This window comes from Muntiacus reevesi, chromosome 15 (assembly GCF_963930625.1).
Source record: "Muntiacus reevesi chromosome 15, mMunRee1.1, whole genome shotgun sequence".
NCBI lineage: Eukaryota > Metazoa > Chordata > Mammalia > Artiodactyla > Cervidae > Muntiacus > Muntiacus reevesi.
The window spans coordinates 43,293,365-43,315,781 of NC_089263.1; the positions used below are offsets into that span (position 1 = coordinate 43,293,365).

General features: G+C 35.4%; 1 protein-coding gene across 3 annotated transcripts in view; it reads right to left on the bottom strand.

Annotated features, from left to right (window-relative positions):
• Positions 1-22,417, bottom strand: part of RALGAPA1 (Ral GTPase activating protein catalytic subunit alpha 1) — a 200,159-nt gene that overhangs the window by 93,795 nt on the left and 83,947 nt on the right. For 2 of the 3 annotated variants that reach the window (XM_065906823.1, XM_065906824.1), the window contains exons 17-23: positions 10,355-11,899; positions 8,495-8,619; positions 7,366-7,582; positions 5,954-6,130; positions 4,105-4,257; positions 592-785; positions 255-353 (exon numbers count right to left, since the gene is read on the bottom strand). In XM_065906823.1, coding sequence (XP_065762895.1) covers positions 255-353; positions 592-785; positions 4,105-4,257; positions 5,954-6,130; positions 7,366-7,582; positions 8,495-8,619; positions 10,355-11,899 — 2,510 coding nt within the window. The remainder of the gene's footprint in view (positions 1-254; positions 354-591; positions 786-4,104; positions 4,258-5,953; positions 6,131-7,365; positions 7,583-8,494; positions 8,620-10,354; positions 11,900-22,417) is intronic. The other variant, XM_065906825.1, reaches the window with a different exon arrangement.

Here is a 22,417-nt window from a genome sequence, read left to right on the forward strand (position 1 = left end):
TAATGGAACACTACATGAAAAAGAATGTGTCACACTCATAACTGAATCACTTTCCTACACAGCAGAAAGTAACACAACATTGTAAATCAACTATACTTCAATGAAACAAATTTTTAAAAAGCAAAACAAAACACAAAACAAAATTAAGTGCTCTAGAAGACTACACAACAGTCTTTTCTCTCTCAAATGTTTGAGACTACATACTTATTTACTAAATGCAATTTTTAAGTTAGTATTTTATATATTAAACTTACCTTAAAAAGCCAAGGTGTAAGAATTCTCAGTGGAGGAATCAAAACCGGTGGAGAAGGGGAGGTCAGGTTATCAGTTGAAATGCCAAGATTATCTCTAATCTGTAATTTTCAAATAAAACACAAGAAATCTATGATATGAAAAGTGTTCTCTTTTCTGGCTTACCTTACCTTAAACCTGAGATCTGGTTCCTACCACCAACTATATATTCAATCATGGTTAAGTAACCAGTCTGTAGTAGGGGACTGGAGAGGGAATGTTATCTTAGGATTTTTTTATACTTCATAATACTTTATATTTCTTTCCTTCTCCCTTTTTAGCTTTTGTTTATTTTTTTACCTTAGCTAGATTCTGCCAAAGTTCACAGAGGTAATCAAAAACTTGAGCATGTATTTCAGGATCCATAATAGCGTTGACATCTCCCAAAATACCCAGCATCCTTCGCCACATTACAGTAGCAACATCAGCATGCCATCCCGTAAGAGTGCCCCCTGCCATCACACTGCAGCATTCAGACGGAAATTCACTGATTTCTACAGAAAAAAATTACACACAAGTGTCAGTAATTTTTCCAGAGAATTGATTAAACAAAAATATATAGGAGTAAAATTAATAATCTTAAATATCACAAAAGTGAGTAAGAGAAACGTCAATATGCCTTAGTGTTATTTTGTCCTGGTAAGATCAAAACCTCACTAGTTCATAATTCCTTATTATGACAATATGGGCTTGCCTCATGGCTCAGTTGGTAAAGAATCCACCTGCAATGCAGAAGACCCTGGTTCGATTCCTGGGTTGGGAAGATCTCCTGGAGAAGGTATAGGCTACCCACTCTAGTGTTCCTGGGCTTCCCTTGCGGTTCAGTTGGCAGAGTCTGCCTGCAATGCGGGAGACCTGGGTTTGATCCCTGGGTTGTGAAGTAGGTAGGCAAGGCTACCTACTCCAGTATTCTAGCCTGGGGAATTCCATGGACTGTTGACTGCACAGTCCATGGAATCACAGAGTCGGACACGACTGAGCGACTTTCACTTTCACTTATTATGACAGTAATTACTTCTTCAATAGTGCTTCTATCTAGATTTACCTAAGGAGAAAATGACGCAGATACAAGATGGAGAAACTTAAGCTTTGAAGTAAGGATCTTACTTATAAGTATGTACTCTCTCTTCCATCTAATAGCTATTTCAAGTTACCTCATCAAACTTAACAGAAAATCTCAGGCTGAAGGCAAATCCTGTAGGAAACAAGTCTCCCTAGGCTTTTTCTTTGTAATTAAAACTTTCAAAGAATATTTCTGTTATTTCACAATTAAGTCAGGTCTAGCATCAAAAGGGATTATCACAATGGCATGAAAAAAAAACATAATCTAAAATTTCCATAATTAAATTTCTTTTATTAATATTGGCATGATTATATATAAGACCTACAGGTAACCTAGGGTCCTAGTCTCATTTCTGTCACTAATTATGTGATATTGCATAAGTTATTCAATAATCTAAGACTACAGCTCATCTGTAAAACAGATGGTTTAGGTAGGTATCATTACAGATCTCCTCCAGATAAAAAAAGTCTTTATCCTATGCAACGTATATAATGGAAAATGTAAAATCATTAGAAAGTCAGTGAAGGTTTTTCCTGCTTGATAATCTCAATGTACTGATAATTTACAAAGTCATATGTAGTAGACATATATCCTTTACGCTTAATGTTTAACTTTTTTCTCTTTGCATGTAAAGTGTGCAGTAACTAATTATATTATTAAAAAGTTACTAAACACTCTTTCATAATAATAAAAACAGGCTTCCAGTGTAAATTCACTAAAATGAAATTTTTAAAAAACACTAGAGTTAATCATCACTATTAACATCTTCTCTGTTCTACAGAAACTTCATAATACAGTGATAAATCAACTGATTTGTAACTACGAAGGATGTAATTGGAACAAATGAGGATAACCGACTATAGACTAAAACTGTAGTAATAAATTAATGTTAAATATCCTGAATGTGGCCCTTATATTATGATTTTTCAGGAAGTGTATACTTATTCTTTGGACATAGTTGCTGAAGTGTTTAGATGTAAAGAGTCTTATACTTGCTCTTACATGGCTCAGAAAAAAAGGGCAGGTACAGTGGTGGTGGTGGTGGGTGGGTGGGTGTGTGTGTTACGGGGGGGACTGTGTGTGTGTGTGTGTGTGTGCGTGCGTACAGAAAAAGATACAGTGGTAAAATATTAACAACTGGTGAATTTATCTGAAGGATTTATGGGTATGCATCTTACTACTCTTCCAACTTTTCTATCAGTTTGAAATTTTTTCCATATGTTGTGGGGAAAATTGAAAATAAAAATCAAAAAGCCAAAAAACTGCAAGCTAAGAGGAGGAAAGAAAAGGTCAGAAATAATCTATTGATACAAACCAGAAAATTAGGGCTATATAATTACAAGGTAATTGGGAATTAAGAGTATGAGTACCTTAAAAAAAAAAGCAGGAAGGTGAGGGAGTGGGGAAAGGAGGAAGCAGGGAGGTGAGGATGGGGAGAGGAGAAAGCAGGGAGGTGAGGATGGGGAGAGGAGGAAGCAGGGAGGTGAGGATGGGGAGAGGAGGAAGCAGGGAGGTGTGGATGGGGGGAGGAGGAAGCAGGGAGGTGAGGATGGGGAGAGGAGGAAGCAGGGAGGTAGGGATGGGGAGAGGAGGAAGCAGGGAGGTAGGGATGGGGGAGGAGGAAGCAGGGAGGTGAGAATGGGGAGAGGAGGAAGCAGGGAGAAAGCAGGGAGGTAGCGATAGGGTGAGGAGGAAGCAGGGAGGTGAGGATGGGGAGAGGAAGAAGCAGGGAGGTGAGGATGGGGACAGAAGGAAGCAGGGAGGAAGCAGGGAGGTAGCGATGGGGTGAGGAGGAAGCGGGGAGGTGAGGATGGGGAGAGGAAGAAGCAGGGAGGAAGCAGGGAGGTAGTGATGGGGTGAGGAGGAAGCAGGGAGGTGAGGATGGGGAGAGGAAGAAACAGGGAGGAAGCAGGAAGGTAGCGATGGGGTGAGGAGGAAGCAGGGAGGTGAGGATGGGGAGAGGAAGAAGCAGGGACGTGGGGAGTGAGGAGAGGAGGAAGCAGGGAGGTGGGGAGAGAGGAGAGGAGGAAGCAGGGAGGTAGTGATGGGGGGAGGAGAAAGCAGGGAGGTGAGGATGGGGACAGGAGGAAGCAGGGAGGTGAGGATGGGGAGAGGAGGAAGCAGGGAGGTGGGGAGTGAGGAGAGGAGGAAGCAGGGAGGTAGGGATGGAGGGAGGAGGAAGCAGGGAGGAAGGGAATGGGGAGAGGAGAAAGCAGGGAGCAGGGGACTGGGGAGAGGGAGAAGTCACGTGGTTTTAAATTTCTTCCTTTGACCAAAGAGTAAATTTCCTGCATCACCAATGAAAACTAGTATTTTATATTATTCATTATAAATATTTTATCAACTGTGTCCTTGGAAAAAGTTTTTAGCATATTTCCAAAATGATTTTTATCCTGATGCTTGTTACATCATATAGGGCACAGCAAAGATAACTTTTTATTAACTTCTAGTTTCTAAGGCTTCCCAGTCACTTTTAAACATTTGCTTAAGCATAAAAATACTTCATTTGGACTGCCTAGTTTATGATAATATATCAAATAACAAAAATCAGAATGTAAATATCTTTAAGGGCAAGGAAAAAATGTTACAGCAATAAATTTCCCAAAGACAGAACAGTTCAAAAGACTTATAATAATACTTATATAACATATATAAAATACACAATCAAATTTAAGATGCATTATTCAAGATCTCCTGACACTAATGCTCCCAAAAGAAAAAATGACAAAGATCTAATTTTAAAATATTGCCTAGGTCATCTGGTGTCTGAAGAACAGAGTGGTGGAGCTTCTCATCGAGCTGTAGATCCTTCTGTTCCATGTGATCTATATTCAGTGTGGAAGGAGAAGGTGTCTGTGACCTGGATCCCAGAGCTGAATGGACTGGAGAGGCACTTTCTGAACCTGCAAATATAAATTCATAAAATTACCATAAAGAGTATACTTAATACCCTCAATCTAAGATGTAATGCTTAAAAGCCCAATAAAACACAAACTGAAAATATCATAAAATAGATTATAAACTGGATGAAGAGCTCAATAAAATCATGATACTGTACAAGATTCATATATAGCAGTCTCATTCCATGTCTACCATGGGACTAGTGTGGAATGAGAACGGGACTTACCAGTTAACAGGGACCATCAGTGAAAGTAAGAATGTCTACTCCCATTCCCAGTTCAGCTACAGAAACTCTGGTACCCACTGCTACTTTATTTACTTCAGGCTTGACGCGATTCACAAGAGAAACTTCCTTATTGCTATATGCCACTACCATTGCTAGCTTCAACATTTTTCATTTAAAAGCATATTTTTGAGAGCCATCTGTGGTTTTGCAAATATAAGCATTTAATTTTTTTTAAATGGCTGAGGACAATTTCAATGAATACTGAATGAATACATTAGAATTTGATCATTTATTCACTAGTTAATGGATATCTTGACTATTTTCAATTTAGCTACTATGAATAATGCTCTTATGAATGTTCACATATAAACAACTGAAATAAATACCTAGGGATGGTCATATAGTAAATGTATTGTTTAATTTTAAAAGCTACTACCATGATTTTGCATTGGCCATATCACTTTGCACTCCAATTAGTAATGTATGGTATTTCCAGTTGCTTCACATTCTCTTCAACACTGGTATTGTCAGGGGTTTTTTTTAACTTGAGCTGATTTATTATATGTATAGCGGTATCTCATGGATTTTATTTCTATTTCCTGATTACTAGTAACGCTGACTATCTTCTCATCTAAATCTGTTTCCTAAAAGGTGTTATTGTAAAACAAGAACTTTTTCTAGTATTTCTCTTTCAGTAGTAATTTAAATTCTGCAACAATCAAACTGTGGATCCAACCTAACTGGCTCCTGTCTCCCACTCAGCCTTCATTCTGCAATGGGCAGATATTGCACCTATCATCCATCAAAAGGGCATCAAACTACAGTGGGAACCAGAGTAAATTTGGATAAGACAGTGGAATTCTTGAATATGGGTCACAGGCTGCTCAGGCTTCCTATGGTCACTGTATTGCTCTGGGAATAAAGTGACACTTGTCAGGACTCAATTTCTTGGACCCCACGTGTCATATGACTGTCAGGTTTAACCACACATAGAAAGTTGTTGAAATTCATAATTGACTGTATAAATACAGAGTATTAGTAAAAACAGTTTCTTTTTGGCGGTGTGGTTTATCTTTTCAATAATATTTTACCAAAGAAATCTACAAAAATTTAGACTAACTCTGAAAATCAATGAAAGAGATAAAGTGTAGTGCCCCTCAACATTTTTCGGTATTTATTTAAAAACTGCTGCAGGAAATGCTCTGGAGGAAACATCTGTAAAATTTTGCATATGATATTAGGAGTTCATAGAGTTCCCCAAAGCATATCCATGTGGACTCCAGGTCAAGCGACTCTTATAATAATGTTTTTTCTTTTTTTTCTATCTCCATTGTTACATAAAGATGAGTGGGGAAAAAAAATAACACTTAAATAGTAATAAGTAATAAAATCTATCAAATAAAAGCCTGCAAAAGTTCTTTGGTGGCTTACAAAAATGCATTTAAGGAATACATTCCCTTGAGTAACTTTACCAGTAACCGTTGCAACTTCAGTACAGAAAGCTTGTTGATTAAGACTGCTTGTTTCCGAGTCGATGTGTAGAGTGGTTAGACTAGCCACCTCTTGCTCTTCGGCACTCTGATAATGGCCAGAACCTGAATCCATGTCAGCAGAGGATGCATTCCCAGTGTCAGCTCCAAAACCAAAATCTACAGGAAGAAGACATGCTAGTGAACAGATGTTCTGATTACAAAACAATTTACCAAAGAGACAGAGCTACTTTATCAAAATAATTAAATATAAACACCCCCCTAAATCTACTTCATATTTACATACCATTCAGGCAAGTGTAAACAATGTTAACACTTTGAAGTTTATAATTAGAAATAAATTTTTAAAGATCTTCAGAGCCTATTATTAACAAAAAAAATGATAAAAGGACAGAAACACATATCATCACTATTCTTATCCATGTTTTCTGATAGATGGAAATATAGCTAACTGCTTTGCAAGTTTCACAATCTCTGGAAGAGATATGTAACATAAAAATGGCACATATGTGTTAAAAGTAATTTTTCTCTTAAAACTCATTTCCAGTCCAAGATTAGAGTAGTATATAATCCACGAGGGCAAGAAATACAATTCTCCAATGAATCTCCCAGCTCTTCATAAACTTACTTCCCAAGATTTTGACTCTCTTCTTTTAAATGTTGGTATCCTTCACTGACTGCCAAGTGTGATACAGAATTATAGCAGAAAAGCTATGCGGCAGTAATACAGCACCAGGCAACATCACTGATGTCACTTTAACGTGAAACGATTATTCAAGGAAGATTCTGGGTAATGGAACATTGACTGTAACTGTACTGAACATACTGAAGCCCTGCCCCTAACTAGATATTAAGTGTTAAGTCACTCAGTCGTGTCTGACTCTTTGCGACCCCGGGGACTAGAGCCCAGCTGCCTCCTCTGTCCAAGGGATTCTCCAGGCAAAAATACTAGAGTGGATAGCCATTCCCTCCTCCAGATCTTTTTGACCCAGGGATCGAACCCAGATCTCCTGCACTGCAGACAGATTTTCTACTGTCTGAGACACCAGGCAAGCCCCCATGACTAGACAGTGGTCCCTTAAAATGACCACATGAAACAGTCCCTCTCATAAGCATGACTGTCCCTTATTCTAACATCAAGCCCATCCTAATTTTTTCCTCTTCTATGTTTCTGGTCTTAAGATACCATTTGTTTTATGAAAGAAAAGTGTGTTTAGTAGTCTCAACTTGAAGTGATCCCCCAAATCCTTACAAAGTTTCACTGAAAATGAAATCAAAATACATATATAGGAACCAACATTAGAGAGGAAGGTGATGGTTATATAGTTCATAAGTCAGTCGCGAACAGAAAACAACAAAAAACAATATTGCTCAAACAGTAAAAAGATACTTGCTGTCAAATTTTCGGCCATCATATTGGAAAGCGCTGAAAGAATCCGAATGACTATCTGAGCTGATAAGATCACTGCTCCCTGCACTGGCAGGAGAAGTCCATTCTGAGGGTACACCTGGGTCATCAATAGGACGCATTTGGTTTTGCTTATTCAGAATATCAGGGAGGTCTTTGGGAATTTCGAGGCTACCTGGACTACTTCCTCTTCGTGTCATAGTCTAAAAATCCAAGAAAAATTTTACCATTAAAAAATTTGCTTTTAGTTCTCATTAAGCATCTGAAATCTTTAATTTCCAAGATAATCATCACAATAAGTACTGAAATTTAGGGCATGGGGGCGGGGGGCGGGGACACTAACTGAAGAGTCTACGAAACTGTATGGAGTCAAGAGCCTGAAGCACTGTTGGTCTGCCTAAATCAAAGAGTCAAATATCATATGGTGCTGGGCCTGAGACTCTGAAGACCTAAAAGGATCCATCAAGTGAATATTAAGTTAAGAAATTCAAATGGAAAAAAAAGAGGCCAATGGAAGAGGAAATTCCCTGGTGGTCCATTGGTTAGGACTTCAGGTTTCCACTGCACGGGGCCTGGATTCCATCCAAGGTTGGCGAACTAAGATCCTGCAAACTGTGTGGTACAGCCAAAATGAAGAAAAATTTAAGAAGAAAGGAAAATGTAATGGAGCTGCAGACTTTCTCTGAAGACAGTGGAAATACAACTGAAACAGCTTTCTTTTTTAAAAAAGCAACTCCACATATGTTTATCTACATAATTTCACATATATTTATATTTAAAATTGTGGGAATTGGGCCAGAAGACCTCTACTGTTATCTTTCCTGCTGATGGCTGGCAGCAGGCATCAGAGCACCCTAAGAGCAAAGATGAAAAACAAAGAGCTAGCAAGGCAGTGGCTTATAATGCAGTAACTGAGCAACCATGTATACCAGTCTTTCACTCTGCTAATATAATTTTAAAACCTTAATTTTAAAAAAAGCCCTAAATTTGGAGTGACAGCTGATTGGAATAAAATTTTTCACATGTGTACCACACACATATATATGTAAAAGGTACGTATTTTTTTAGTTTCTCTACCCTCCTCTCTAAAAACAAATAAATAAAATAACACTTACTGAGGCATTACCACTTCGAAGTCGTTCTGCTATAAACTCATCCATCAGATCAGGAACATTAGCATTGCTGCTGCCAATATCACTATTAAGAGGAGGCAGTTTTGTGCTCATGTCCTCTTTATTGACTAAAAACAAATAAATAACTATATATAGTGAGTAAAGACTTAACTACATTTCCTAAATTTAAAACAAACAAAAACAGCCACAACAAATTACCTATGCCATATCAATTATTTGCCAAACATGCATCTAAGAGTAATTTTTCTCCTTTTAGATTTAATTTTAAGAATTAGTAAATTGATATTTACTTTATTTAACTAAGCAGATGTTAGTCAATCTTCAGTACAACCTTAAACAGCAAGAAAGCTTATAGATAAGCACTAGTTGGGAGTTAGGTTAATATTGTCTATAAAGAAACTGGTATATTTTTCTTTCTTCCTGTCTCTATGCTTCTATTTGGAGCCTTAATAATTTAGAAATCCATCTTCCCCAAAGAATATTTACAAGGAATATATCCCCTGAATTTTAAGTTAAGATATTAATATGTTTAAATTCTATGATCTTGACATAATGTTGTTTCTATTCACTACAAAATCTAATTTTATTGTTTGAAAAAAAAAAGATTTTCACAAAACTTTTTCTGTTTAAAAAAAATAGTTACTTTGAATTTTTTAAGACTATATTGTGATTTACATTAACATAGACATTTTAAAACTTGGGAAACTGACAGAAAGTAAGATATCTACTTATTTCAATATTATGCCATTGAAAAGGGGATTTCTCCACAACCAAAGGAAATCAACACTGTTAATATTCCTAATGAACTTCAAAGCATTTCAGGTTAGGAAAATATACTGGTCAGGAACTCACTGTGAAATACCATTATCTTTATACTACTTGGCCAGGCTTTGCTAAGCTGTCAAATACTGCCCTCAAGTGGCATTAATCGCTCAGTGCAAGATGCAGCGTTCTGTTAATCATGCTAACAAAACCATGTTAAACAAATAAAATCAAAACCTACCTTACTGCTGAAAGTTAATTTTCTATAACTGTACAGTTATTTTAAATTTGAATCAAGGTAAGAGAAAACAGTTACCATAATCTTGCTTTCTGTAATCTGTCCATAGAGGTTCCATATCTAAATCATGATTGGCTATCATGAAACCTTTATGCACATCTAAAATCTCAGAAAAAAGAAAGTAATGATAAGTGTTTTAAAGATATGACTTGCATTCTATACAAATGAATGCAAAACTAAAAAGCCTACAGCTAATTTGGAAATGGAGTACATGAAAGTAACTAAGCCCACTTTGAGGTTTAAGAAATAAGTTCCTCTTCAACAACAATTAACTAAAAATGTTGGTTTTCATTGTAGGACCCTGATTTCCATTACATTATGTCAAAATAATTTTCTACATTAAGAAATTAAATAAGTCAGCAGTAAAAATAAATGAAACCAATTATATAGAGCTGGGATCCTTTTAAATGTAAACTATTGGGGGAGCAAGGGAGAAAGTATTCCAACTCCTCAGTAATCTTAATTTCAAGTTCATGTAGTAAACACTAAAAACATGATTTAGATAGTCTTTGGAAGGTCATTAAATTTTCCTGTATCCCCTCTTCTCTATCTTGTTCAGCAGCAAAGAGGTTTAACTAAATGCTTTATAAGGGAAATTAGTAATTTAAATAAACACTTTATGCTGGGGAAAATACAGCTGGGGAAAGGCGCATGCATAACCAAACAGAGAGAAAGCAGTGACCATCCCAAAGCTTTTTGATTGCTTAGAGCTTGCTTCAGTTGCATTAAGCCAAACTGGTGCTGTCTTCTCCTTTTGCGCTCTGCACACTGTTAGTGCTCACCTGCAGCTTTCCTTCCAAAATAGCCCATTACATGACTGTACAGATCCCTCAGTGGAGCCTCTGGTGGCATTCTGTTCTGCCTCTGTGGGGAAACATTTGCCTTCGGCTTCGAAAGAGCATGGACAACAGTTTTATAAACGCCACCCAGGGAGCCCTGCTGTAGTCCTGCCTCATGGCTTGATGACTTAATAGTACTACGACTACCTAACTGATTAGTTGCGATTCCTTCTTTTTGTAATATGGCGGTGGGAATCTCTGTTGTTTCCTTAATTGTTTCACTGCTTGCTGATGCTGCACTAATTGTATCTAGAGGCCTGTACACACCAGGCTTTACTAGCTCTGCAGCGCTGTTGGAGCTGGTGTGGGGGTTGCTGATGTTGCTATTACTACCACCACTAAAGCCACTGAGCTTTCGCAGTCTCATCTTCCATGCAGCCTCTTTGTTTTCCAGAGGATTATAAAACTGGACTGACTCAGTAGAAGGTCTAAAAGTAACATGAACACTATTTCTCTTTTTAGTAGCAATTTTCATGATTTTGGCTCTGTGAGTTACTGTTTCAGACAAGCTCCTTTTAGTTGGAGAAAGCTTGCTAGCGCTTGTAACATGAGGCATTCTACGGTTAACAGGTGCTTTTAGTGTCGTTTTCTTGGCATGCAAAACATGTGGGGCAGTGATTTTTTCATTAATTTGCACACCCTTAACCTTTTCAGCTAGTGCTATATCTATACAGGCGTCTAATTCTGTGGCTGTTTGTCTGTACAGATGTTTTCTCTTTTCTTTATCACAAGGGCTACCTAAACTAGGTTCCGATGACTGTTTATCATTGTTTAGTTGTTTACATTTTTCAGAAGTTTTTGCTTTCATAAAGCTGTCTAACTGGTTGGGTGCACTAATATTTGTGAAGACAGTGGAGTTTGGTTCTTTTTGAAACTGTATGTTTTCAGGAGTTCCAACAAAAGAGGTGGTATTTTCTGATTTACTTTCCTGGTCTATGTACTCTAATTTATCTAAGGATGATCTTTCATCCTTATTTACTGCAACAGAGATCACCTCCTGCAAAGCTGCATCTTTATCTAACTCGTTTTTACTGTGACTCTCTTGGGTTTCCTTAAAATATTCTTTCAGGGAGGAAAGAAGATCATCATCTCCTTCAAGGTCAATGTACTGGATTTGTTCAAAAGCTGAATCTGCAAGTTCTACTGGATCTATTAAGTGACAGAGATGGTCATATATGCTATCACCAACTTCCAGAGAAGACTCTCTACTATGAGTATCAGTGATGTGGCTCTCAGTGGATCTAGTTATTGAAGAAGCCTCTGTGGAACTCTGCAAGCTCGGTGCGTGACGGGATGAACTGTCAATGACAGGAACTGCACCTTTGGCTCGTTCAACAGTGAATGGTTCCAAGATGTCAGAAGTGCTGCTACTTCGAGGCAATGGCTGCTCCTCACTCAAAGCACCAAAAACTTCATTTCCAGTGTCTTCACTTTGCGAAAAATGTCTGACTCTGGTTGGACGAGGAAGTATTTGAGCATCATCAATATCTGTAAAAAAAAAAAAAAAAAAAAAAAGAAAGAAAAGAAAAAGAAAAATTATAGAGTAGAAACTATACAAACACAAAAAAATAAGTATTAATTTCAACCATTTTCTAAGCATATGCTTAAAAATAAAAATTTTTGAGATTTTTTTTTGTAAGCTCAATGAAAGAAAATCTACAAATTTGTTTTTAAATAATGATGGGTGCAAGCCAATACAGCATGTAGTATAAATGAATTAGAAAACTATCAGAATACATTTTAAAATGTTAACATGCATAGAACAGACAGTGAGGTGATGAAACATTTGGAAGTGCAGTTAAAGATAGAGCTGTGCCAATAAATCAAGCAATTCAAACTTGCTATTCAATTTTTCCTAATAAAGTTTCAGGTCTAGAGAAAAGTAGATCTTAACACAAAAAAGCTGATCTTAGTATCCCACTACAGAAACTCATAGGATCTCATAAATTCCTGTTTCCTTCCTTATCAGGCAAGAAACATCACCTTTTCTTCAAATTTTGCTTATCTGTTTGATCACTTATTACACAAGGAAATCTCCATCCTCTTCCTAAAGTTCTCTTTGTCAGGAAACTAGTTATCTGTTTTACAGAGGTATTTTACTTTATTTTATTATACTATTAAAATCTATTTACCCCTACCCTGCAAAATCTATTCACCCTATCAAATAAAATTAATACACTGCTAAAAAAAAAAAAATGTACTTTTTCATTTCTGACACAAACAGCATTAATCTACTAGGAAGAAATCTCCTCTGCCAAACACTGGCCCATTCTACTAGGTAACCATCGAACCCTAAAAAATGCACCTACAGCTTCTTACATTTCTTTTAAAAATTACAGATTTGAGAGTCAAAATGGACATTATAGATTATTTAACTCTCCTACTGAACAAGCTGAGTCCTAAAGAGAGGAAACTACTCTCTCAAGTTTGAGAAGCAGGCTTAGTGTTCCATGTCATTACATTGTTTTTAGTGCCTGAAGTGCTAAGAATATGACAAGTCTTCAAAAATATATATAAAATTGAAAATCACAATATGAAATACTATTTAATTGTAGAGATATATACAAATTAAAACTTTTACTACTGATAAAATGTCATGTCTACAAAAACATCTTGGCATTTTACTGAAAGACAGAAAAATACCAAAAAATATCACGAAAAAGGGACAAAGAGTCAAAAGTCAAAAAATCTGATATTGGTATTCATTAGGCTTGTAATGCATAGATTAAAAGTAACAGAACTATAAGTGGTGAAAATGAGATTTAGATCCAGAGAGAACAGTTACTTGTCCAAGATCACAGATATATTTACTGAAATGGTGCAAGATCTAAAATTTAGGTTTTCTTACTCCAGACTCTGAGAAGCAAGTTTTCTCATTTATAAGATGGGGACAGTAATTCAAAATATTCTCAGGATCTATGTGAGGGATGAAGAGAGGCTGGTACCTCTGCTATTTCACTGATATCACTTTCTTTGTATGAGGTCCAAAAGGAGCCACCTTATACTAAATTCAAATCAACAGCAGTTTGTAATATACTAAAATCACACTATATTCCTGAAGATATACACTGAGACTCCCAATACACATCAAATATAAACTATCTCCTAAAGTTGAAACAACTCTTTATCATTAAGTTGAGAATACTTTTAAACAATGTTAACTTTCTTCTTCATACACTTCACTTACAAATTCTTCTAAATGAAAAACAAAGCATTTCCGCAGAAACTTTATGTATATATTGCATTACTGTAGTAGATAAGTAATGCATATTTGTGCATCTTGACAAATGCTAACTATTTCTGGTTTGTGTCCCATAATAGGTCGTAAGAATCTCTGCCAAGAGATTATATTCACCACGCACTCCAGTTTCTTCCCACAAAATATTCTAAAAGGACTCATCAAGGAATACAGATTATATAACTTTTCTATAAAAATTATTAATAATTTTATAGTTGGAATTATTTTTTTAGCTGCAAATTTAAAATCAAGATATTAAAACCTTATTAAAATCTAATGCTGAAACTAGAAAGTGTATGAACTTCAGGAAAAAAGCTGAACATTAGTTTTAATGTTTAGTTTTCTTTATTGATAATCTTATACTTTTTCCATTCTAAAGAAACCAATAAAGATTACTGTGAAGTTCTGTTTTTAGGCATTTCCTCCAAAATCCAGTCTTCATGTTGCATGTTAGGAAATTTAGCCATTATTTCAGCTTGTTTTTCCCCTAAACTTTTGTTAGTACATATGAATATCTAAAAAACTTTCAAGTCTAAGAGGGCAAGGGCTTTGAAGACAATGAAAATATTTTTCTAACAATAATGTACTGTTAATAAATCTAAGTTTCAACAAAAAAGCTTTCTGAAAGTTTTAAGTTTTAAATACAGTTCTTACCCGGGCATGTAACACTAATACTAATTGCATAAAATCAAAGAAGAAAGTAACCGCTGAGATGAAATCAAAATCAGCACTTGAAATTAAGCAAAACTGACTCTAACAAGGCTTTAAGTTTAAAGAAATAACCCTGAACCTTACTGAAGATAATGTCTAAATGACAGCTCAATCATACACAGCTGTCCTGTATTCGTTGGGGACTGGTGTCCAGAAGGCCCCATGGAAACGAAAATCCACAGATGCAAGTTTCTTATATAAAATGGCCAAGTACAATAAATACAATTGGCTCTCCAAACCAACAGGTTTACTTGTATTCAACCAACTTGGATACGAAGGACCGACTGTACAGTCCTTCCTACATGCACTGTTCTAAGCATCTTACATATACTAACTCATTTAATCCTCACAATAGCCTCATTAATTAGGTGTATTATCCCCATTTTACACATGAAGAAACTGTAAGACTTGCCTGAGGATACACAGCTAGGAGGTGGAGAGCTGGGATTTGAAGGAAGGCAAAAATTAGTCCATGTTCTTATCTCCTGAATAATATATATTATGTACTCATGAAATAATTAAAAATTACTATCAATAAATGATAAATCGGCACAGTAATTTATCTCTATAAAGCTGAGAATCTTAGGAATCAAAACTTAGGTCAACTACAAGTATTAGTAAATTATACAGAAAAACACAACGGATAAACTTTGTATTAGACTGCTGAAAATAAGGGTAGTAACAGGTTAAAACAGACATGGCCTTTAAAACTATTTAATTACGCTGCTTACATTTCACTTTGAACAAGTGTCTAATTAAATTAGTTCAATCTAAATAATCACTAACCAATGACTAAACAAAACAAGAAGAAAGTTTTTTAATAAACTTAAAAAAATAAGTGAACATTGAAAAAATGCTTCCTATAGAGCCTAAAAAGTCTTTGAAATGTCAAGTTTCATCTCTAGATTTGCTTAATGATGTTTTACCATTAAAGTGTTGGAAATCATCTCTGGATTAAAACGCAGTTTTTTCTGAATGTTGTGTTTCAAAAAAAGTTTTCTTTGATATTTTGAAAAGATAAGCTGTAAATGAAAGTGCAATATTAGCTTGTAACATGTAACCAAAAAAAAAAAAAAAAAACTCCTTTCACTGAAATTTACCATTTTTCAGGATTTTCTTTTTTTATATTAACATGACCATATCCACACTGTCTGAAATAGCTCTTGTCACACAGTAGGGGCTCAATAAATACTGGTAGAAGGGAAGCATATCTTTTATATTAAAAACTAGTAGCTACTAACTAGTAAAATATCAAGCTAGTTTCTCAAGGGGAAAAACTTAATTTATTATACTAAGACACTACTGGAAAATTTAAATAATTTCTAAAACAGGGTACAGAAAAAAGTACCCAAATCCCTTTTATCAAAGCTAAATTCTATTCCCAGTTAATCACAAACAGCAGCTATGAGTGGCAATATTTTTATAGCTTTTGAGTTCATAAAATCATTTATATTAATACATGTAGAAACTGATGTTATTTAGAGGCTCGAGGTTTTTTTTGGAATTACCTGAAGGAAAAGACAATGTCCTTTATGTAATTAAAAAAGTGTGTTTTCTTTTTTTTTTTTTTTTGCCTATTTGGGCTATAATGAAAATGTACCTTCAAGGTAAGTTAAGAATTATTATTAGTAGAGGCTAGCAAAAACTCTACATCTTTTTAAGACTAGATGTTCACTTTGTAGGTAATTCAAAGCAGTATCCACATCATTAAATCATATGGAAAGATTGAAAAGCAATAAACCAAGTCAAAATAATTAATTTTAGACTACTAAAATTTAAAATACTAAACTATCATCTACTTTTACCCTTTTAATGTTGTTTCCTTGACTCAAATTCTGGAAATAGATAAATTACCAATATATTTTTTATAAGAAAATCATACAGATTTAGTATTTGTTTGCAAACATGTTAAATAATACCGTGTTTAAGTTAGCTTCAAATTTTTCTTGAGATGTACTTTTAAAAGAATACAAATTATTTCAGTGAAAAAAATTCTAATTTAGAATTACACTAGAATCTGCTGGTGTTCTAGGTGCAAAAATTGTAGAAAGTTACTATCACATATTGGTGAGAAGGAATAAATTCCTTGATTGTGCAAAGAAGGGCCTACTTGTTTGATTAGATAGGAAATTCTTCTCCTGATCAGGAAGATCTTAGGAACAAGATGGGGCATGAGACATACCATCTTCTTTCTCCTGATACTCAGAAAATAAAAGCTGAAAGATCAAAAACATTTTGCTCTACAGTGCTCAATTCAAATAATGAAGTACTGCTAATAACCTTAGCAGTCTATGTAACATGGCTTAGACAGCCTGGAATTTAACAGCATCAAATGTGGCAAACAAATAAGCAGTTTTGAGAACTAACTGGGAAGAAAGTGGGCCTGTAAACAATTTCAGACTGAGACAGTACTTGATTAGAAAATAGTAACAACAGTTGCAAAAGTCAATTGCCTACCACTCTTATGTTCTTTTACATGCCTTCTATCATGAAAGTATTATTTTTGGCAGTGAAAGCTAATTTACTTAAGAAAAATTATTGAGATTTCTGACTTCTCTTTGTTTTTTCAGGAAAATAAAGACTGCTAGACAGGGCTACCATATATGTAAAAGTACAATCTGGTGATATAGGAGACACGACACGGAAAATGTGTCTGCCCAGACACCAGCACTAACTGCAGAGCTTTAAAAAATAAAGATCTCCTGCAACCCCCAGGATATTATATCAAAACCAGAGGCAGACACAAGTCTGCGAGGAAACATTTGTTCAACATCAGATGAGTCTGATGTTGAGAACTCATGTCACTGACTATGTCAATGGCCTTGAAATAGTTCCCGGAGCTTAAGAAAAACTCTCCAAGGATATTCAGCGACTCAATTAGTTTTGTCTATCTATATAAAGTTATACCACATAGAATCACATTTACAACAATGTAGACTGAATGGTCATCTAACCCAGAATAGTGGAGGAGAAAAAAGGGCTAGATAACAATAGGGTACACTGAAAACTGACAGTTCATTCTTAGAAAGAAATCACAGTATGTTAAAACAAATATAAAAGAATTAAAAGGAGTGTCTTTTTGCCATGTAAGTATTCAAGAGAATCAGGTAAATATTTTTCTGGAAAATTATACTTCTAACCAGAAGCTAGAGGGATTGTCTATAGGTAGTTTCATTGTCTTACTGGTGAAGCAGTTATAGAAACTTCAACTCCTGTTCTTAAGATGATGCACCCAGGAAGTATTTATTATGAGCTCAACTAAGCCCGCTTACATCAGGGGGAGAGATTAAACTATGAAAAACAGAGTTCACGTTCCTTTTTAGCTTTCACTTATGTACCTCCTCTTGGGAAAAATGTCTGACCTTACCAGGATTAGGGATGGTGGAAGGGACCTTCATGAACTTGAAATAACATTATTAATAAAAATGCACCTTCTCTCACATAAGCCTACAGTTCATTAGGAACTAAAAGGGTACAAAGATAGGTTGTTAAAAAATAAAAACCAGTAACCTCACCAAAAGTCACAATATGAGAGAAACACTCCTAAGAAAACGATAGGAAAGCACCCAAGGGTGCACGAGTAACTTTCTTTAAGCCAGCACATTTTGCATAATGACTACAGCGGACTCTTGAACAGGGCTCTGAGCTGTGCTGCTGCTTAGTCACTAAGCTGTGTCTGACTCTTTTACAACCCCATGGACTATAGTCCCTCAGGCTCCTCTGTCCATGGGATTTCCCAGGCAAGATTACTGGAGGGGGTTGCCATTTCCTTCTCCAGGGGATCTTCCCAACCCAGAGATTGAACCTGCCTCTCCTGCATTGGCAGGTGGCTTCTTTACCACTGAGCCACCAGGGAAGCCCTTAAGTTGTGTGGGTCCATTTATTTGTGGGTTTTTACAAATAAATATGTACTACAGGACTACACTATGTGTGGTTGATCAAATCTGCCCATGTGAAATCACAGAAGTGGAGGGCTCATTGTAAAGTTACATATACATGGATTTTGGATAATGTGCATGGATTTTGGATAATGTGCATGGATTTTGGATAATGTGGAAGGACAGCAACCCTCACCCTTGCATTGCTCAAGTACCAAGTGTATACTAAAAACAAACTTGCTTCTGTCTAAAAGACAAGGCACTATACAATTCTAGTCATACAGAAAAAATTTTTAAAGAAAAAACTAAGCTAATGTGGTAGAAATGACAGTGTGTGTGTGTGTATGTGTGTGTGTGAGAGAGAGAGAGAGAGAGAGAGAGAGAGAGAGAGAGAGAGAGAGAGAGAGAGAGAGAGAGAGAGAGAGAGACTTGAAAGTGTCTCTAGGAAATTTTGGGAGTAATGAAAAGATCCTGTATTTTGTTTGGGATGAAAGATGATGACGGGTGTACAATTCTCAAATCTAACTGAAATGAACCTAGGAACTATGCATTTTATTATGCTAATTATGCCTTATTAAAGAGGAGATCATCCCAATATCGTAGATAAAGGACCCGAGGCAGAAGTGGAAAGCTGACCACTTTCTGAGGAAAGATTCTGAGGCTCCTTAGAAATTGGGGCTTCACAGAATGGTTTTGTTATTTGGTTTAAAAATTAGTTATTAGAATTCTATACACTACCATAATCTAATACAAAGATGTATTCCATAGCAAATTTTCGTTTATATACTTGATTCCCCTAGCTTAAATTTCATTACTACAGATGGTGGAGAATGCATTATTTAATATTTACCATATATTCAGTCAAATGATGACATTATACAAGAAATTATAAATATACATTACTACTTCACCTGACTACCTGAGAAGAAAAAAAATCAGACATGAACAGAAAAAAAAAAACCCAGCCATTTACAACTCCAAATATTGGTCATTGGCACAGCACTAAACTTAGCACTTCCAGAATGAACTGCAAGGATAGCATTAGAGTTCAAATAACTCAAAATGTTGATTTCTCAACCACTTTCCCAATTTCCCCCCCCCCCAAAGAAATTAACTTTGAAGAGTTTATTTGATTAAGCAAAATTTGAAAGCAGAAGGATTAAAAAGTGAAAAAGGTGGTGCAGAAATTAGCAGAGGTGGCACTACCTGAAAGCTCATCAGAAAGGGGAGTGAGAACAATATCAGGCAAGAAGGGTTTGGAAGTATGGATCAGAACAGGAGCACTTTTAGCACTGCGTATATAGGCCGATGGCAGAGCACATTCACCAATGGATCGGCTTCTCATGGCTTTAAAAAAGGAAAAGAAAGAAGTGGGGAAGGAAAAAAGAAGAGTGACTATAATGAAAGGCTTGTGTCATAGAAAAAGCAGCAACAGAGAAAACTAAAAGATACAAAGGAAGGAAATCTTAAATTAAAACATTTCAGCACGGCAAATACTGGCAAGCTGTAAGAAAAGAAATCAGAGAACACACATGACATTTCAAATGTAAATTCTTTGTGTAAAGCAGGAAAATGATTTGTTTTTCATTATTAGCAATTACAATGGTGTAGCATTAAAAATAGCATACACTTTAATTAGCACTATGCTCTCAAAACTAAAGACTGAAAAGTTCGTTGAACAGAAACACTGAAAAGAACCCATACCAATAGGTTCAAGAGATTTTGGGTACCATATTTGGGCATTTTTCTGAGTTACTCTTCTTTATGAAGCTGAATTCCAAGAGCAAATTCCTACTTTCATACTTTTCCCTAATAAAGTTTCAAAGTTACTCACAGGTCTTTTTTAGAGAATTGTATGTAATTCATAATCTAAAGGATTGAATCTCATGGTTAGTATCTGTTCCTGATAGAAGAAGGTTTAATTAAATCAGTATCTCTTATTTAAAGATAATAGTACCTAAATTTTAAATTTTTAAGTAAAAATATTTATAGAAAATAGCATTTGGAATCAGCATGAAGAATCAAGTTATTGAGAAAAACAAGTTTGTGTTTATTCAAATCTTAACTATATTACATAAAAACTTATATATTACATAAAAACTTAAAAGATTAAATTAACATTTTTTTCATTTGTATTTAATTGTATTTGGTATTTTCTTAAAAGAAAAGTAACGAGTTTGCAAAATTAAAGGCAAATTTTGACACACTTAGAAATAAATAATAGTCAAGTTTCTATCTCAAGTACTTTTTAACATTTAGAGATTCTTGAATAAATGAAGGTATGAAGATTTTAAAAGAAATAATATTGCATAAAATCCAGTGTAATGGTGACATTAATAATACATATACACATATATATTTGAATGTTACCATCATTTCAAAAATATTAGGTTTTCCTGATTATTAGAAACAGCTGGTTCCCCAATGCCTAAATCCCTTAAGTGTATCAGGGCCTTTGCAACCCAACCACAATATCGAAACTTCATCTCCTCCCTACTGTTACTCCATGCTACTGCCATACAGAATTTTATACCAATTCTTGAAAATTCCAGGCTCTTTCACAGCATGGCCTTATGGGCTCACAATATACTTGGTCTTCTTTTCTTCTTGACACGCCTTCATTTATAAAATGTCACCTCATCTGTGAAGCTTTAAGACTTTCCCACATAATTAATTTACTAGCAATACAGCAGGTACCAAAACAAACAAGAATTCCTCTTTTTCACAAAGCTTATGATCTATTTTGAGTGGACTGTACATTTTGTAGGCCTCCCCATTTTGCAAAGGCAAATAACTATATCTTCTTATCTTATATCTCCAGTGCCTGGCACACATGAGCTCAACAAATCTTTACTGACTGAGTACCTATATTTGGATAGCACAGCAAAATCATTTGAAAAGAACTAAAGTGTTCATTGTGAACATATAGAAGAGAAAACCAAAAAAATTACTAACCAAAAACCAGATGTATGCAATAGAGTTTATCACTGGAAAAGAGTAATCTAAGAGTCCCTATTCCCCAAATTTATTAATGTTGGAAAAATAACGGATTCTTTAAGAGTAGCTTTTCTATAAGTGTATGTGTAGCAAAATGTGGAAGGTTGGAATATGTTAAGAAAAGGCAACAACGTGCCTTCAGTGTATGACTTCCCATGTAGTATACTAAAGGTTAAGCGTATTTTAAAATGGGAACCATATACAAAATGAAAAGAGTCTGACCCTAATCATGTTTTTCTGCTGGCTTCCTCTCCCTCTTGTGAAAGTGGTCAACTATTTTATGATCCAATTTGAAATAAAAGTTATGTTGACTTCAAGATAATCATTCCTTAAAACTTGTTAGAACAAAGATATAAACACAAAGGTAAAACCTAAAGTGCTGCTTATCAACACAAAAGGTAAAATACCATCTACAGTGATAATCAGATGTGATTAAAAAGATATATTTTAGAACCAAATTGAATCAAATTTTCGATTCCACAGATGAATTACAAGCTTTCTTGATGTTTTCCCTGTTGGGTTAGGTAATTCCTTGGAAATAACAATTCCTTCTTTTCCTTCTTTTCTATTGCCAACTTGAAGCAAGAGCTTGGGCATTTCCCTTGGAACTTTCCCCATAATCACTATGATGTAAGTTTGTGTGCTATGATCCTGAATGAATTCTTCAAAAAGACACCCCTCCATCTGTTACTATCTTTATGTTTACCTGGAATCTGTTAAGTGCCTCAAAGATATGCAATCTACACTATAGAAAATAACTTACAATGAATTAGCTACGGGGATTTGGGGGGATTTACTAATTTAAAGATTATCACAGAATCTCTGTAAAGCCACTCAAACTGGCCCAACTTCAATGAATTACTCTACAATGATCTCTTAAATGTTCAAGTGAAAGGAAGTGTCACACATCTCTCACTTTAAATCAAATGCTATTAATAGAAATGATTAAGTTTAGTGAAGAAGCCATGTAAACAGTCAATATAGGCCAAGAGCTAGACTGCTTGCTCCCAACTGTCAAATTGTAGATGCAAATGAAAAATTCTTGGAGAAAATTAAGACTGCAGAGACAAATGATAAGAGAGCAACACAGTCTAATTGCTGGTAAAGAGAAAGTTATTTGGAAATATCAAACCAGCCACAACATTCCTTTAAGCGAAATCCTAATCCAGAGTAAGGCCCTAA